Below are 17,645 nucleotides of genomic sequence, written 5' to 3' on the forward strand. Positions count from 1 at the left end.
AAACTTCTGGTCGAAGAAGGTAAGAGAACATCAAAACCCTACAGTGGCATTATTCTTTGTTTTACCCATCATCATCTTAAAATGGTTTTGAAGTCCTTCCCCACCAGCCCAGAACCAAAAGAATCTGCTATAAGATTTCTGAGAAGAATTAGGCATCTAGTTGTTATGTCACATCTTAATTGAACAGAACTTTACCAGGGCATTCCATTTATTGACAGAACTATAGTATATCACTTAAACATCCAAAACCCTACGAAAGACAAGTCTTAAATAGAATCTTCACAGAAAAGGAATGTTATTCAAACTAGAATGATGTGAAAGTCAACATACAAACTAGAAAACTGGTCAGAATGCTAGGCCGCCTTGGCCACTGGGTCCACTTTGGTTTCCTTTACAGATCCGACTAACTGTTTTGGAGTTCCTGGAGAGCTTAAGAACAATTTAGGCAAGTGAGTTCCTTGAGAGCAGGGACTAAGAAGCAGTATTATATGATGGTTAAATGTAGTAAAGTCACAACTGCTTGGGTTTGTGGCCCAATTCTACCATTTACTAGCTGTATTTCCTTGGGCAATTTATATATTCCTGCTTAAGTTTTCTTATTTATAAAATGGAGATAATAACAGTACCCAGGTCATGTAGTTATTGTGAAAATTAAATGAGGTAATACATGTGGTCAAACATTTAGAATAATGCTTGACAAAGTAAAGGCCCCAGTAGACTTTAGTTATCAGATTATTACTAATCTATGTACTTTCTGCAATACCTATCATGATGCCCTACACAGAGTACATGGTGAATAAATGTGTTAAAAGAAACAATATCCAAATTTTCAGGCATAAAATTACTTTGATTCATAATCTTCATCTGCAAACCTAACAGAGCTATTATGGCAGGTAGTTAAGACACTGGACCATAAAAAAATTTTTAAAAAAATTAAGGCAAGAATACCCATAGTAGGAATTCCAGCCTAATAAGGATCTTGTGGGAGGTTAGACAGATCATCTGTGTGGCAGATGAGATCCAATAGATAGCTACTCTGTAGGTTACCCAGGAATAAACATGTGGTTGGCTGCCTTACTTCAGTAAGATTGAGCTATAACCTTGGAGCTGGTTTGCAGAAGGATTCTTTATGTTCAGTTATTTTATTTTATTATTTTTTTAAGATTTTATTTTTTTCCTTTTTCTCCCCAAAGCCCCCCAGTACATAGTTGTATATTCTTCGTTGTGGGTCCTTCTAGTTGTGGCATGTGGGACGCTGCCTCAGCGTGGTCTGACGAGCAGTGCCATGTCCGCGCCCAGGATTCGAACCAACGAAACACTGGGCCGCCTGCAGCAGAGCGCGCGAACTTAACCACTCGGCCACGGGGCCAGCCCTATGTTCAGTTATTTTTAATAAATGAAATGAAGCTTATCGTAAATATGATTTAGACTCTATTCTGTACTCAATGGGAAGTCATCAATGCCTAGGAAACTTAGTATCTCTAAAGTAAACTTTAAAAAGTTGAAATTTTAGAGAAAGACAATTTTAGCCACCACCTTAAAATTTAGTAGATATCCACAAATAAACTTATGCTTAGACTCCAAGCCTGGTAGAGTATAAAGATCAAATTTTCAGTCTAATGCTAACTTGACTTTATGAGTCATGATACGAGAGTATTAATTCTTCTAGCACTATATTTTTAAGACTCCTACTGATAATAACATAATAAGCTATAAAAACTTCCACAATCATAAAAATGTTTTAAATTACTTGCAAACCTATACTAATGTCATATGATTTTTATATACTTAATCTTAATAGTAGGTTAAAGATTATTACACCCTAACAAATTTTTAGTCTTTTAGTGTCTGTTGAAACTAAAAGTACTAACTTTCTTACCAAGTAAGAAAATTATTCCATTTATAATGCCGTGACCCCTTTCTCCAAAAAGCCATCGAAAAATAAGCTCAGTTTCCAATATTTTCAGTGGGGTTAATATATTGTTATTAAGTTGTAATTCTATACATAATTACAGGAAAGACTGAAGAAGACACTCAAAATTTTAACCTAAATACAGATTCAAAAAATATTAATATAATTTCATAATGCTTTCTTTGAACTATAAATGAAACAGTTATAATGCATATCTTTATATGCAAGTCAATTTAATCTCACTTGTCTCAGTTTCTTTACTTGTAAAATATGAATAATAATATCACTTACCTTATAATATTGTTAAGAATTAGATAATTTATGTAAAGTACACAGTGCTGGGCATATAGGATTAAGTATTAAATAAATGTTAGTTATTAAGATTCTTTTTATTATTCTCTTGTTAAGGTTTGCTCAAAAAAATTACAAAACAAATTACTGAAATATCAGCAGTTGGAAACACCACTGGCAAAGCTGTTGGAACTGAGGGAATCTGATTCTGTTTACGATTAAAATGCAGACCTGTATAGCTGCTCCACATTTTTTCTTTTTTTAAGATATAGATTCTTAAAGAAAAACTATGAACATGGGAAAGAAATTAATGCAATGCTATCCCCAGCAATTTTGTATCACAAGTCTTCAAGTGATCTAAAGTAAACTTCAGAAAAGATACCATTAAAGAATGTTAGAAGAATTTTAAATACATAAAAATGAAAGAGAGTAAAAAAGGATATAAATGAGCTAATGGAAAATGGAGATGTAATTTTGGCTAAAGAAAAAGCTAGGGCTAGCTGCCATCTGGTCAAAGCTCATTCTCAGGATTCAAAAGAAAAATGACTGAACATGCTTTATGGCTATTTTAGAATACAATATATAATCTAATGAGAAGAATAAGGGAAAGTAATTCATGGTGTATATTATCTACAAATCAAACCAAAGGAAGAAAAATGGAATAAAACTCTTAAAATATTAAAAGCCAATGACATTTTTTAACCATTAAGAATTTTTGAGATCAATGTCAGAAACTTGCATATGTTTAACCAAGTAAAATTCTACCAAAGGGGAAGGAAAAAAAATCTCATTAATTTCCATAGAGCTGCAGAAAGCTTTAGACTTTGTTGCAATTATCTGAATAGAAATGTGAATAAAAAGCCATTATTTAAAAAAATATTTGTACATAGGTCAGTAGAAATTTCTAAAACGAACGTAAAACTAAAGAACTATATTCCATTGCGAGATCAAGACAGGTAAAAACTACAGAAAAATAAAAGAGGATCAGATAAAATCTGAAGAGAAGTTTCAGCATACCTTAAGCATTTCATTAGCTGTGATGAGGACACCACTAACAAAGCCTGGCAATGATACGTACCTCTTCCATGATATAGGAGACAGGGGAAATTATTCATAAGGCAATGACACCAACCTGAATTTTTGGTATTAAAGAGATGTTAACTGGAATAAAGCCAGGGACAAAGTCTGTTTCGATCCCTGTTACATATCTAGCATCAACCATACTGCTAAGCAAATACTGGTTAGCCAGCTGATGCACCAAAGAAAAGTGGGGGAGGGTAGGGAGTTGATGTATACAAAAATGCCACAAAAATCTATTGTATTAAAAACAGATAAAATTACTGAAACAATAGGAAGACCCAGAAAGGGATCATTTAATTAATTAATTCAACCAACAAATACTACTAAGTGCCTACTTTTGTTCTAATGCTAAGGATAAAGCCTTGGACCAAGACAAATAAAGGTTTACACACTACTGAGGGGGAGAAGGATTAATGAAAACATCATAATGAAAACAAAATGGTACTTTTCAGAGAATGGAGGACATAGCGGGCACTACATTACAGAAGGTCATAAGGATAACTTTTCTCAAAAAAGAAAATGTCTATTATGAAAACCTAACACATTAAATCAAAAATTAATTGGAGGGGCCTCTCTCAAGAGTGAGGAGTCACACCTAGACACATCAAAACAACATACTCATGTCCTACAGAAGGGCAGGAGAGTTTTCAAAAACTTCTCTACTTTTGCTTAACAGAAAGCAATACACAGAACTGTAACAATGTAATTATTTCCATAGTTTTAAAAATATGCTCTCTCCCAGAAAACATTCTAAACTGGTTGAGCTACTGTATCTTCCCAAAGTTATATGAATAAAATAGAAATGAGGCTAGAAAATGCACATGAAATACTTATGTTTTATACAAATATATTAGTTTGCACAACGTTCCATTTTTCTCTCTCTCTCTTGCAAAGCAAAACTTCCCATGCCAAATTCTTCAATAAGCTTCTTAAGATTGCTCTCCAATGACAAGAACAAATGAGCGCTGTTAATGATTTTCAGATTTAAAGCAATAATTCTCATATTAAACAATTTTTTCCTTAAGATTTGCCAAACTATTCCTCTCCAGAAAAACTGTATTCTTATTCTAAGAATTTTTCACTGCATTGTCCAGGCTGACTAATTTTTACCTTGAATGCAAACCAACAGAAGAGACAACTTTTCAAGGGATAATGAGTTGAAGGCCAAGAAAATATTTTCTCCTTCTTATAATTTAATCCACATTGAATTATAGATAAATCTGGCAGTATCAAAATAAGAGTTTTATCAGCACATAAACCCCCATCCTTCTTTTTTAAGCTTCATAAAGAATGGTTGGTTTGATGATACTTTTTAGGGGCAAAAACACCATGAGTCTGGATCACATTTCTCACGTTAACGAACATGATTAGCCTTTACCTTTTCTCTATGCACTACAGATTCTTTTGCTTGATATATTCTTTCCATAAGAACCCTTGCTGACATAATGAATAAAGGGTAGCATTATGCAAATTCTGTATAGTTGAGAGGGATAGTTAAATAGAAGCTACAATTTGCATAATGAGTATCATCTTTCAAATGTCTTCAGGCCAAGTTCTGTCCTATGAACGTACAGCATCTCATAAATGTTGACACTGCTGTCAACTGCACTAGGGCCTAGTTTCCTAGGATGGGAAAGGAATCTGAAATCAAAACAAGTTAAATTTAAAAGCCATGATCCTAATTCATTTTAAATTAGAGCAAAATATGAAAAAAGTAAATATTAACAGGGTATAAACTATTGTTAAATCTTCACTCTTCAAAACACTTCACTACTGAAGATCAGGAATGAAAAAATGAACCAGCTGTCTATGATGTAAATAAATCAAGTAAGTAAAAAGTTGTGTAAGTTGAAAATGCTTCACAGTTTCTTAGGAAAAGCATGCATGTTTTGATAGATGGAAGACATTTAATCTCAAGGTTTGCTATAAAACAAAACAAAACTGTCACTACATTAAAAGGATGATTTTCATGCTGAAAACGAACTAAACTGAGCCACAATAACTTATCTGACAAATGTTTCATTTTCCTTCCCAAGTTTACCAAATGTTTATGCCAAATGTTCCACAATCAGCTCACAACCTCAGATGATTCTTCACAAACTAGTATAAGGAAAAATAACTATATTAAGACTTCCAATATGTAAAATCATGTAGATATCAAAGTGTATGTTCTCTAGTTTAACTGAAGTACTTGGCCATTTTTCCTGCTTTGGTTTCTAATTCTTGGACAACCCTCAGAAACATGCATCTCATTTCACTAGAGAATACAAGAAGTAGAGAAGGAGGCGGAAGAGAAATCCAACAAAACCCCAGGTTTCTAGTGTGGTGGAGCAGTGTAGATAAAATGCTACAGTGAGATCACTGGTAGACTCAGGAGATAAGATGGGGACCAGTTTTGTAGGAAGGGGAAAAGAGGATGAATTTACTTCCGGACATGCTGAATTAGGGTAACCTATAGAAGTCTCATTCAATCAGTATATGAGTACCTAAAACGTTACTAGGCCCCAGGAATTACACAAACTGATGGATATACAAGTCTAGTCTAGATTTGGGAGTCATCAGGCAATATATGGAAAAAATCTGAATGAGACTACTCCAAATGAGTGTATAGAGTAAGAAAAGTAGTGGACTGAGAACTTTAGAAGAATAGGTTTGAGAGAAAGGCAGAGAAAGAGGAGTGAATAAAACAAAAACCAGAAAGTAAACAGTAAACCAAGAGAGACATGTGCGACTAGTGGAGAATTTTCAAGAAGTAGAAATAACTAGAATCAACCTCACAAAATTAAGAGGAGGCTTGAGAAACACCTATTAGATCTTTCAACTAGAAGTCAGTGGTGACCTTACTGGGAAAATTTCCATGAGTGAAGAGGGAGCTAACAGCATGCTGAGCAAAAGAAAACACGAAGAAAAAGGAGAAAGGAGGAATAGGCTACTTTTTACTAGCTATATAAAGGAGAATTACACGGTAACAGTGAGAAGGAAGATTCCAAGTCATGAGGACATATAAAACGAAAGGGAACGGAAAAGAGGAGTCAATGGAAGACCAAAATGAAGATACAGGAAAGACAATGGTTCTAATATTTTCTCCAAATTAACTTCTGCACCTCAGCATCTGCCTCCCTTACTTTAACCCACAGGAATAATTACTATGTTTGTTTCAGGTATCAGGGCTGACAGAAAACAGGTATATTCTCTAGTAGAAAATCTTTCCAGATTCCACTAAACTCCAACTATGCTCGTGGTTTCCTTCCCTTCTATGTGCATGAGAGTGTACACATGTGCACACACACAGACAACTTCAAATCCTGTACTGAAGTCTCCACTGAGGGAACCATAAAACAAAGACTCCTGAACTAGACGTCACAGCACAAGGATTTATATTATTTTGTCATTTTCCCATTTTCAAAAGAAAATAATCTTAATTTCTTTGTCAAAGAAATACAAATTATGGAATTTGAGGAAAACATTTCAATGAGAAAAAAATATAACCATAGAATCAGTAAATTTTAGAATGAGAGTTTAGCAGGTGTAACTGGAAAGATGCTACATGAAGACTTCAGACTGCAGATGTGTCAGTAACCCGGTCTTAGGACTGTGAGCCAGCTCTTCTACCTTTAAGGGACCTTGGTTTTCTCATTGTAAAATAAGTGAAGTAGAAGAGATCACTGTGGTCCCATCCAGCCTTAGGAAGAACACGGCGGTGGTCTTGTGTGTGCTGTTTCTAGGTAAAGAGAACAAGGCTCAAAGAAGATAATTCAATGACTTGAAAAGTTAGCATGGTAGAGCCATTTTGGAATTCAGGGTTGCCAATTCTCAGTCTGATGTTCTTTATGCTATCAAAAGTACATGTTCTTATGGAGTATGAAGATATTGATGATTTTCTTTCAAATCGGCTATTCATCCTCTCCCCCAAATTATATTTTCAAGAATGGGTACAGTTAAGACTACAGCAAAAAGTGGAGCACACGCAGAATGTCTCTTCTAACATCCAGCTTAGAGCCTCTCTGATGGAGTCACGTTCACTACGGCCCCAAAATGTTGATCAAAGAAACAGGACACAATATTCTGGTATGTAATGGCCATTATCTACACTGTGCTTAGGGATATTCTGCCTTCAACACAGGGTGCATAACATTCCCTGTTCCCAATGGAATCCTAGGATCTCCCAATATGTTCTAATGAGTTCAACTCTTCTCTGACAAACTAAGGCTGATGTTCTATATCAGCCGAATGAGAGTCTAGCAACTGCCTCGGTCCCTATTTGTCTTCTAGTCACTGGAACTGTGACTAGAATGACAGGTTTTTGAATTACTTTTAAAAATAGCTATTGTGAAATCCAGTATGAGTAACTACATAAAAGACAGAATAGAGATAAGGGAGAAATAAGGATACTAGAAAGAAACAAATGTTTATCATTTGATTATTCTCTACATAGGATCAAACCAATTTATCTTAATATATGCTAGGTATATATCATACAGAGTATTTTCTGTATTTAAATTTACATACATATTTTAAAAGGGACAGTTTGAGATTTCTTCTCATTCAAACACCTAAGGCATTATTCATATTTTGTTGAAAATAATCTCATAATGTTATTGGTTAAATATTTTTAGAATTTGTAAACACTGTAAAATATACAGTAAAGAGATAAATTCTCAGTCAAATGATACATAAAACACAGGCTTGTTTGTCTCAGTACTAACCTAAATTTCCACAGCTAAACAACTCATTTCTTCCAAGCAAACAGTAACACCAACATTCACTGAGACTACTTTTCATAATTCACCCTAAAATATCTGCCAACTATACAAAATAAGAACTCATGATGTTGAAAACAAATTCAATCAATCTTTTGATCAATTTCTTTAATGTTAAATATTTTTGCAGCATTAAACTTCATTGCAAACTACTGTTTCATTTTTTAAAACCACTGCTTCCTTACCATAATAACTAAAACATTGTTTTACCATACGGTCCAATCTCAAAGAAAAAATGATAGTCTATGAAAAACCTTGAGGGCAAAAGGCTAATTTAATAGGAAAATACATGCCAGGTAATAAGGTAACATGTCCCTTTAGTCAATTTTTTCAACTTAACAATCTTGCAGTAATTTCTTTAAAGGATACATACACTTTTAAAATATCTTGAATTTTATACAAATTACTGATTAAGGCACAGCAACAACTAGGCATAATAAACACATAGTGACATAACTCACCTAAATAGGGAATGCAAGGTGTCATCTTTAAGCTACTTATATAGTCTCTGAGTCTTTTGTAGTTATCTTCTTTACTCATTACATATTCTAATTTTTCAAAGGTAGTTTTGTCTTTTCGACTTAATAACTAAAATACAAACAGAAAAGCCTAAGTTATTTCCAAATCCCATTTTATTATAGCAAAGACTTGAAGTTGTATTTACTGTAAATTTGAACATTAATTTCAAAGTTACACCTTCTTTAATTATATTTTGATAGTATATAAATAAAACAAAATCAGACGTCTATTAAGATAATAAATCCAAACACATTATCTATAAAATATAATATCCTTTGTAGGTACATAAAATTGTTAACTTACTAAGTAGTAAATTATAATAAATTATTTCTCATCTTTACTGTTTTAACTAGTTAAGCAATTTTGGTTGATCATTTTCTGAATTTAAAATAATTCTGTGTTCCTATTCAGCTCAAATGCCCAAATGTTTTAATAAACCGTCCCCTGCCTCGTCAAAGATAAAGATCATTCTTACATAACCATTAAGAAGTAAATATTGAATTTTATGATTTAAGTAACAATTTTTCTTGACAAATCTAACCATGACTAGTCCTAACAATAACCATAGAACTGTGATTTACATTTTTGGATTTTTGACAAGATTTTTTTTCTTTGATCCCTTGGATCAGTGCTTACGGCATATGGTTGAACAATCAACTGAAGCTGTTCTAAGAGGCTTGAGGGGTAGATTTGTAGTGAGTGCCCTTTGGAAAAAATGGAGAGAACCAAGGGGAATGAAAGAAAAACAAGGTCAGTCACCCAAATAACATTAACTAAAAAGGTTCAGAAAATACTTTTTCAAGTATTCCAAAGACTCTGGGGAAGAAAAAGAAAATTTTTTAAACATATGAAGTTAGGGCCAGCCTGGTGGTGTGATGGTTAAGTTCACATTCTCTGCTGCAGCAGCCCAGGGTTTGCAAGTTTGGATCCCAGGCACGACCTACCCACTGCTCATCAAGCCATGCTGTGGTGGTGTCCCACATACAAAATGGAGGAAGACTGGCACAGATGTTAGTTCAGTGACAATCCTCCTCAAGCAAAAAGAGGAAGACTGGCAACAGGCATTAGCTCAAGGCCAATCTTCCTCACCAAAAAAAAGAAGCTACTATTTCATTACAATGCAATAAAATTTCACTTTATTTACTTATATCATAAAATATTAGTGTCATATCATACAAAACACCTCCAACTATAAAATTCTCATCTAATTCTCCTGTAAGGTTAATAGAGAAGTCTGAGGATTAATTTAGAGATCAGGAGAGTGAGATTCAAAGGTGATCAACAGTTAGCAAGAAGCAGAACATCCTAAACACTCAGTCATCCACTCACAAAGACGTAGGTCCCTGTTTTTCAAGGTCTTAGTCTCGTCCTGGAGATGAAGAATACTGTGATGCCTAATCCACTACTCTTTCTAGAATCACAAGTAGTACCATTGAGATTAAAGGTGGAATTCATTTTTCATAGGCTTCAAGATGCAGATTATCTTCAGATAATCTCTGTTGGAAAAATGTCTGACCAGTATCCCTCCCTCTTTAAAGCACAAGATTTCAAGGAGTCCTTTGCTTTAACGTTTCAGGTAGATATTCCATGGTCTAAAACAGTGGTTTTACAGCCTTTCCCCTGGCCCAGCTTCAACACCCCTGGTTAGCATTTTCAAGATTAGGTGCAAATCTCTGCTGCTCCCTATAAGGCCAACCATCCCTTTCTCCCCCACATAACAAAGTATTTGCATGTGTAAAACACAGCGATGTGACACAGCAGCAATAACAATAATCCTGTTCTTTTTTTCCTAAGTCAATAATTCAAAAACTTTGGTACAGGATCAGGAGAAACAAATTAGTTGGAACTCAAAGTGATTTTGCCACATCTGAAAACAAACTGCACTAAGAACTACACGGTCTAACGTGCATAAAAATAACTTATATCTTGGAATTTTCATAATAAATCCATAACCAGATTCAAAGGATTCAGTCTGAGGTGGGGCAGCAGAGACTTGTTTTCAGAAGACTGCTCAGAGGAAGAATATGGATAAAGGAATTAATTAGATGTTAAAATACAAATTTCCTAATAATAGCTCAGAAACTCATCCGAGCCCAATGCTAACACTATAACCAATAAGTCCTGATTTTCTTTTCCTCCTTTTCAACTCTTTTTCTGATGTTCCTAATATTATCCCTACAATGTCACTTCACTATATCTCTCCATCCAAAAAAGGGGAAAACAAAATACTTCATAAGGTTCTAACTCCATATGTTTTGGGCGCCACCCTCTTCCTCTGGCCAAGAGCATGACAAATAGGGGCAGAGCTCTCCAGGCTTTCAGTGGTGCCTGAATGCGGGAACACCAAGTGTTTCTGGCTGGATCTCTATGCCACCTTAACATAACAATCTGCTTTGGGAAAATTTGGATGAACCCCTGCTCACGTCAGTCACTAAAAGAAATACAAGATGCCCAGATCATCCCTCATCACCTTGATTTGTATCCCTATACAATATGTAAAAATGTGTGCACTTGCATATATAATTTATGTATTTATCTTGGACCTCACATGAAAACTATAATCCTTTGTTCATGACACTCAATTATCATTAGTCCCTGATGTGACTTTCTTGTTAAACTGATTTATTTTTAAATTTTATAACAAATACACATGTATCCACCTTCCTACCTAAGAACTACATACCAACAACACACATCTACCTATGTGCTCCCTCAATATCTAATTCCCCTGACTATCTTCAAGAGGTAACCAGGAACCACTACCCTAAATTTTGAGTTTATCATTCTCTTAAATTTTATTTGACTTTTGACTAGAGAATGTCATACTGTTTATAGTCTCTGGCACTTGCTTTATTCACTCAACATTTTGACACTGAAGCTTCATCCACAATGTTGTGTGTGGCTGCAGTTCGCTCATTTTCACTGCTTCCATGTGTATTTTCTCTTCTATGAGTACCACCACGATGCCCACTTTTCTATTTTTCTTATTTTTTCTTTTTGCTTAGTAAGAGCTCTTTATATATCCTGGATACAAATTCATGATCAGTTCCCCACAAATTCACACATCTTCCCCGACTCTGGTGATTCTTTTCAATTTTCTTTAAGATATCTTTCAATGAACAGAAATTCTTACTTTATGTGGCAACCTGTCCATCTTTTCTTTGATTGTGTGAGCTTTTCATATCTTATCTAAAATATGCTTACCAAGCCCAAGCAGGAAATCCACTTATGCCAAGCCAGAGAGATATTCAGCTATTTTTTTCTTCTAAAAGCTTTAAAGTTTTGCATTTCACTTTTAAGTCCTTAACTCATCTGGCAATGACTTTTGTGAATGGTGCAAGAGGCCCAATTTCATTTTTTCCCCAAACTGATAAACAATTTTCCAGCTCCAACTAACAGAAAGTCCCTCATTTCTCTAGATTTATGATGCCACTACTGCCATATATCAGAGTTCTATAAAAGCAAGGATCTATTTTTGGGTTCTTTATTCTATTCCATTGGTTGATATCTCTAAACCTGCACTAATTGAACATTTGCCTAAATAATACAGTATGTCTTGACGTCTGTTAGGGCAAGTACTCAAGCTCCCAACCCCATTTTCCTCTTCAGGAATGCCTTGGTGATTCCTGAACCTTTGTATTTCCACGTAAATTTTATAAGCAATCTTGTCCAGATCCCCAGATTGGGACTCTGATTCAAGCTGCACATAAACTCTATATACTCTGGGGAGAACTGGCATCTTTAAGTTTTTCTATCTATGACCAAAGGATGACTGCTCCATCTACTTAGTTCTTTAATGACCTCCTGTAAAGCTTTAAAATCTTTAACATATAGTTTTGCACATTTTATTGCACTTGTTTGCTATTTTGTATCTTTTATTGATATTGTGAATAGCATCCTTTTCAGGATATTTTCAACTTGTTTCAAATACAACTGATTTTGTATGTTCAGTCACCTTAATAAAGCCTATTTTTTTTTTTTTTGAGGAAGATTAGCCCTGAGCTAACTACTGCCAATCCTCCTCTTTTTGCTGAGGAAGACTGGCCCTGAGCTCACATCCATGCGCATCTTCCTCTACTCTATACGTGGGACGCCTACCACAGCATGGCTTGATGAGCAGTGCCATGTCCGCACCCGGGATCTGAAAGGGCGAAGCCCGAGCCGCTGAGAAGCGGAATGTGCACACGTAACGGCTGCGCCACCGGGCCGGCCCCAAACCCTATTGTTTTTTTAAACTGTGGTAAATACATAATATTTACCATTTTAATCATTAAGTCTATGGCTTAAAGGCATTAAGTACATTCACACTATTGGCCAACCATCACCACGTTCCTTGGCCAGAACTCTTTCCATCTTCACAAACTGAAACTCCATACCCATTAAACAACAACAACTCCTTCCTCCTTCCTCCCAGCCCCTGGCAACTACCTTCAACTCTCTGTCTCGACAAATTCGACTACTCTCAGTACCTCATATAAATGAAATCATACGGTATTTTTGTCCTTTTGTGTCTGGCTTATTTCACTCAGCATAATGTCTTCAAGATTCATCCACAGTGTAGCATGTGTCAGAATTTCACTTCTTTAAAGGCTGAATAATATTCCATTGTATGTGCATATCACATCTTGTACATCCATTCATCTGTTGATGGACCTTGCGTTATATACATTTTTTGGCTGTTGTGAATCATGCTGCCAGGAATATTGGTGTAAAAATATCTGTCTGAGTCCCTACTTTCAATCCTTTGGGGTGTATATATCCAGAAGTAAAATTGCTGGATCAAACGGTAATTCTACATTTACTTTCTTGAGGATAAATCTAACTATTTTTAATCATTTTTCTTTTGACTGTGCTGGCTAGGATTTCTACGTTGAATAGAAACAGTGAAAATGTGCATCCTTTTCTTTGACATTAAAGAGAATATTCCTAATATTCTCCCCATTTAGGATGTTGTAGATTGTTTGGGTACATTCTCTTTATAAAAAAACAAAACACTCTCAATTCCTCATTCATTAAAAATCTTTAACCCAAACACGCACGAAACCCAGACAATCTTTATTATCTTCTAACTTGACCCAACACCCTACCGTTCCCAATCCTTCCCAACTGTACTCTCTGGGACTCACACTCCATCCTCTGCAAAAGCCCCATCCTTCACCTTTTCTTTAAGCATTCTCTTTCTTTTCTTACAAACCACATAACATGAACCTGGAGTTGACTTAGGTTCAATCTTTGCTTCTTGCACTTTACAACTCCTTCCAGCTTATTATCTCACTATCCTCTCTAAAATTCTCCAGCTTCTGTTAAGCACTAGATCAGTGCTGTCCAATCAAATTTTGTGTGATGATGGAAAATGTTCTATGTATGTGCTATCCAATACGACAGACACTAGCCACATGTGACTACTGAGTGCTTGTTATGTGGCTAGTATGACTGAAGTACTGAACTTTACATTCTATTTAATTTTAATGATTTAAATTTAACAGCCACATGTGGCTAGTGGCTACCATACTGGACAAGAGCACACTGGATTATAACAGTTATGTTACTGTCATTACTAGAGCAACAAGTCATTTTTGCCACTATATCTTAAAGGTTTTAGTATTTCGAGAAAAATAGTGCATGAACCAACATTACTGATATATCCTGGTGATCGCAATCTTTATGTAGATGATACTTCCAACCCTGGTTTCTCAGTTTCTTGACTTCTCTTCCTTAAATGGTCTTATCTTCACCACTCTCAGCCTCCACTCCCTTGGTCCTCCTGAGTCCAATAAATATTTGAGTGCACCAGGATTTCCAATCCAGTTACTGTAACTACTTTTTCACTGTTTGTTATCTCTCTTTTTACTTGCGTTAGATTCCTCATCTATCACTAAAACAACTTTTACATTTACCCACTTTATCTCTTTTTCTATCCTTGATCCCTCTGTAGTACAAATAAGCCTAAAAAAATTCCAATTCTGGTTAAATACAATTCTCGGCACAACTCCAGGCTAATGCTGAGCACTCGAACCTAGCTGGAGAAGATGTAACTTTGCTGGCTGGTTTCACTTTCAATTCCTGACCAAAAGTCTCAAGTGGATCCTTCCTAAGGCATATTAAACCTACTGTGTTTCCCTCGTTAATTCACTCTCACACTCTTCTAGATGACTTTCACCCTTTCCTCTTTCTTCAAACTTCCAACACCTCTCCCCTATCACCCTCAACCAATAACCTTGATTCTTATGTCTTAAGAAACCAAGCATTGGAAGGACTCTACAGAATCCCACCACCAAATCTACCAACTTACCTGGATCTGTAACCAAACGTACCCTCTTCTCTCCTGTTAAAATGGATAAACTGTCCCTGCTCCAGTAGAGTACTGGATCTAATTCACTCTTGCCTATTCAAGGGTATCACTGGAGTAACCCCTTGTTCTCTTACCTTTTTCCCCATTCTATTACATCACTGCCACCAGCATAGAAACATACTGTCAAGGATCTCATTTCCAAAAACAAAGCAAAACACGACAAATCTTTGGCGTCACACTCCCCTCCAGCTACTGCCAGACTTCTCTGTAGCACCTCAGCCCAACCCTTTACAGCTAAATTCTTCAAATGTATTCTCTATACTTGCTGTCCCATTTTTCTCCACCATTCTCTCAAATCCAGTCAGTTTTTCACCCCACCACTGTACTGAACCCACTGTTGCCAAGGTCACCAATCCCTGCCAGATCCAATGGTCATCTCAAAGTTCTGCCTTATTCAACTTATTGGCAGCATGTGACACAGGCGATTCACTCTTTGTTGAAACACTTTCTTTACCTGACTGAGGAAAACTTCTCCTATCTGTGATATTTCCTTTGTTGATTCCCCCTCCTTTTTCCAGTCTCTACATCTTGGAGGGTTCCAGGGCTTTTCAACTGTGTTCATGCCTTGGGTCATCCCATCCAATCTCATGTTTTAAACACTATTCTTTATGCTGATAATCACAGAACTTTATCTCTAGCCACAACTGTTCTATGAAACTTGCATGCCCAACTCTGACCTTACAGTTCCACATGGACAATTATCAGCCAACTCAAACTTAATATATGTAAAATAGAGTCCCACTCTCCACTCCTTCTCTGTATCTCCTCAATACCAAGGCACAGCATCTCCATTATCTGATTTGATGCCACCTCTCTGGACTCGTCTCCTACCATCAACTACTCCCTAGCTATTCCACTGTCAACACTACACTAACTACCCTGATATTCACTGAACATTATCAGGGCCTTTGCACTGGCTATTACCTCTGCTTGGAGTTCCCTCCTCCCAGATTCCACATCAATGTCCTCTCAATTCCCCCAGGTCTCTACTCAACTGTCACTTACCAGAGACTTCCTTATCACATATGATATAAATACTTCCCTGCCTTCCTTTCCATTCCATTTATTCTGTTTTATTATTCTTCAGAGCATTCATCACTATTTATATCATTTATTTATTTACAGTTTATCTTTTCCCAGTAGAATGTTAGCTATATAAGAATGAGATTTTGTTTATATCATTCACTGTTGTATGTCAAGCAATTAGACAGTACCCGGCACAGTATGGAATATTTTAAAATTTAATATAAACACCAAAATTTTATTCAGATTAATAATGGAGACGTTACTAAATAAAAAAAAATCTTTTCCATGCAAATACATGAGGGAGACAACAAAAATATCTTCAAGGAAAATAAAAATTAACTTGAGGGAAATGTATCTCATTTCTAAACCACAACATACATCAGAGTATAATTCTTTTCCCTAAAACTTCAAAGATGGAATTCCTAACAGTATATTTATAATCATTTCCATTCCCCCATGAAATTCAAATTTTAAGAAAAGAAAATAAGGCCATCACTGTTAAAAATAATTTTTAAAGTAGGAAAATCCTTCACCCAGGTGTTTCTAAAATATAAAGAAAATATAAAGAAAACTGTAAGCTCTTCCATATTAATGTTTTTCCAATATAGAAATCTACCCTGGTTTTCATGAGAAACATCTGTCTCTTCAGACACCAAAAAAAATGAAAGCAACACTAAGCTAATTAAAAATACAGTTATACTGTAGTAATTAAAAAAAGATTTTTAAAGTCAGTCGTACCTTTTACACAGAACCCTACGAACACACTAAATCCTTTGTACAAAAAGTAATAAAATCATTCCTCTTTAACATTAAAGAAGAGTATTATATATGAACAGATTTAATTAAATCTAAAATTTTACTTACATAGAATCTAAATGAAGAATACCTAGACAGTGTGTGGCCAGTATGATGTCACTCAAATATGAAAATACACAAATTCGCAGAAATCAAAATTCACATCCTGACCTTGTTAAAGTATACAGAACCAAATACGATTAACACAACATCAGAATATGTAGCAACACTGCATAATTCCATGTTAATTATCAGATTTTCTGATATTTCTAAGGAAAAAAACCTAAGTTTCCTGCCTAAAAATAATGGAAATCTAAATCAGTAAATACTTTTTGAAACTTACAATTTACATTTTCCTCAAACTTTCCAAAAGCATAATCTTTACATGATTAAATACAATCTTTTTGCATTTACACTTTCTCGTGAGTAAACATGAAATGGTATATTGTCAAAGATACTTAAGGACGTTTTACAAAAATGATTTCCTAAAGAGCAAAAACCAAGCACCAATCTGTAATTTACCCAAAAAATTACTTAGTGAAACAGCTGAGAGAAAAATGCAGGTTTCAAAGTACAGAGTACACAGTAATTTAAAATTATTATCTATTATCATAATATTAACCTTATAACACATTTTTACTTCCAACAGGAAGTCTAACCTTTCATTAACTAAGCAAGACTACTCACCGCCCATGTTTTAGTCAACCTGAAAATTGGGGCACTCTGTAAGCCAGAAACCACTGCCATAAGTGCATGAAGGTTATTCAGCTCATACAGTTTCTGAAGATTTAAGAAAAAGGGGGAAGAGAGATGAAAAATAAACAGCAAGAGTACAAAAAAACTTCAGATGCACAAGTATAATTTAGGCAATTGGTAGTGATCCAGTACGTATTACCCTCACCACTGAGAT

At 35.3% G+C, this 17,645-nt stretch overlaps 1 protein-coding gene across 5 annotated transcripts in view; it reads right to left on the minus strand.

Moving 5' to 3' along the window:
• The window catches only part of RALGPS2 (Ral GEF with PH domain and SH3 binding motif 2), a 154,500-nt gene that overhangs the window by 64,091 nt on the left and 72,764 nt on the right, over window positions 1-17,645 (minus strand). For all 5 annotated transcript variants that reach the window (XM_070497972.1, XM_070497970.1, XM_070497971.1 and 2 more), the window contains exons 7-8: window positions 17,423-17,515; window positions 8,505-8,631 (exon numbers count right to left, since the gene is read on the minus strand). In XM_070497972.1, coding sequence (XP_070354073.1) covers window positions 8,505-8,631; window positions 17,423-17,515 — 220 coding nt within the window. The remainder of the gene's footprint in view (window positions 1-8,504; window positions 8,632-17,422; window positions 17,516-17,645) is intronic.

This window comes from Equus asinus, chromosome 25 (assembly GCF_041296235.1).
Source record: "Equus asinus isolate D_3611 breed Donkey chromosome 25, EquAss-T2T_v2, whole genome shotgun sequence".
NCBI lineage: Eukaryota > Metazoa > Chordata > Mammalia > Perissodactyla > Equidae > Equus > Equus asinus.